Here is a 1,442-nt window from a genome sequence, read left to right as displayed (position 1 = left end):
CGTACCGTTCTCCAGGTGTCCTCTGCCCTTCCTGGTTGCGAATTGTCTTCTCATCTATGTCTAACTTGTTAATTCTATGTGGATGATCTCCAATTTAGTTGCTTTTCCAGGATGGCCCCAGAAGTAGGTGCACAACACATTAGCCAATTCAGCCACCATTTTTCTCCTAATCAACATTTGATATTTTTTAACAGAGGCTGAAATATTAATAGTTAGTTGTGCTTTTACAGAATCTACTTTACTAAAAGCTGATTTAACTACAAACAAGTATTCATAATTTCTTTTTTATGTCACTTATTGGCTAAACATATGCTCCAAATCTAAATTTATAACAAGGTAAATTATTTAAGGAATCATATCCTTTCTGTCTCTAATGAAAACCTAGAACTTTATATTTTAGCATACAATAAACTATATAAAGGACAGAATCTCACCAAAAGCTAGTGTTTCTTGTGTAAAATTGTTGTTATTTGAAAAAAATTAATAAGAAATCAAGAGGCATCCTTAGAATGAAAAATGTGGGACACTCGGTCTCGAATCTGTTTGGTCTTCACACCATACACAATAGGATTGAGCAATGGTGGGACAAGCAAGTAAAGGTTAGACAGAAGAATATGAATGTAAGGTGGAATGTGGAAGCCAAATCTGTGTGTAAAAAAGGAGAAGAAAGCCAGGAGATAAAACTCAAGGAAGACACAAATGTGAGCAATGCAGGTGTTAAAGGCTTTGAGCCTGGCTTCCTTCTGAGGCAGACTGAAGACAGTTATAAATATTTTAATGTAGGATAGTGTGATGAAGGTTATATCAAAGCCAAGTATACTGAAAGCCACAAACAGACCATAAATCTTGTTGATTCTAACATTTTCTGCTGCCAATTTCACGATGGCCATGTGCTCACAGTATGAATGGGAGACCACAGTGGTCCAGTAATACTTCAACCGGCATTTGATGAGGATGATACTAGGAGTCACAAGTAAGGCTCCTCTGAGTGTCACCCCAACCCCAATCTGAGTGAGAAGTTGGTGGGTAAAAATGGTTGCATGTCTCAGAGGATTACAGATTGCCACATAGCGGTCCAGGGCCATGGCCAACAGAATACCTGACTCAATGGACTGCAAGGTGTGAATAAGCCACATTTGCAAGAGACAGGCATCAAAGTATATCTTTGGCAGATGAAACCAGAATATTCCTAGCATTTTTGGCAGGATGCAGGTACTGAGAGCAATGTCTGTGACTCCAAGCATTGCCAGGAGGAGATACATGGGCTCATGGAGGCTGCGTTCAGATTTGATGATGGCCAGGATCAGAGAATTCCCAAACAGAGCAATGATGTACATGGCACAGAAAGGGATGCCAATCCAGGACTGAATAGACTCCAGGCCAGGGATCCCCACCAGTGTCAGCACCGAGGGCATGAAGACTGTGCCATTGAGCTCAAACAT

The 1,442-nt window shown here is 40.4% G+C and overlaps 1 protein-coding gene across 1 annotated transcript; it reads right to left on the bottom strand.

The window, feature by feature from the left end:
- Positions 1-491: 491 nt before the first annotated feature.
- Positions 492-1,442, bottom strand: LOC129151272 (olfactory receptor 52A5-like). Its single transcript, XM_054725554.1, has one exon. It carries the CDS (start codon positions 1,440-1,442, stop codon positions 492-494), a length of 951 nt encoding a protein of 316 aa, XP_054581529.1.

Source organism: Eptesicus fuscus, chromosome 13 (assembly GCF_027574615.1).
Source record: "Eptesicus fuscus isolate TK198812 chromosome 13, DD_ASM_mEF_20220401, whole genome shotgun sequence".
In the NCBI taxonomy this organism is placed as follows: Eukaryota; Metazoa; Chordata; class Mammalia; order Chiroptera; family Vespertilionidae; genus Eptesicus; species Eptesicus fuscus.
This window is presented reverse-complemented; position numbering and strand designations above follow the sequence as displayed.

Excerpts from the sequence above, each read along its gene's own strand:
- LOC129151272 (XM_054725554.1), bottom strand. The coding sequence starts at position 1,442 with ATGTTTGAGCTCAATGGCACAGTCTTCATGCCCTCGGTGCTGACACTG.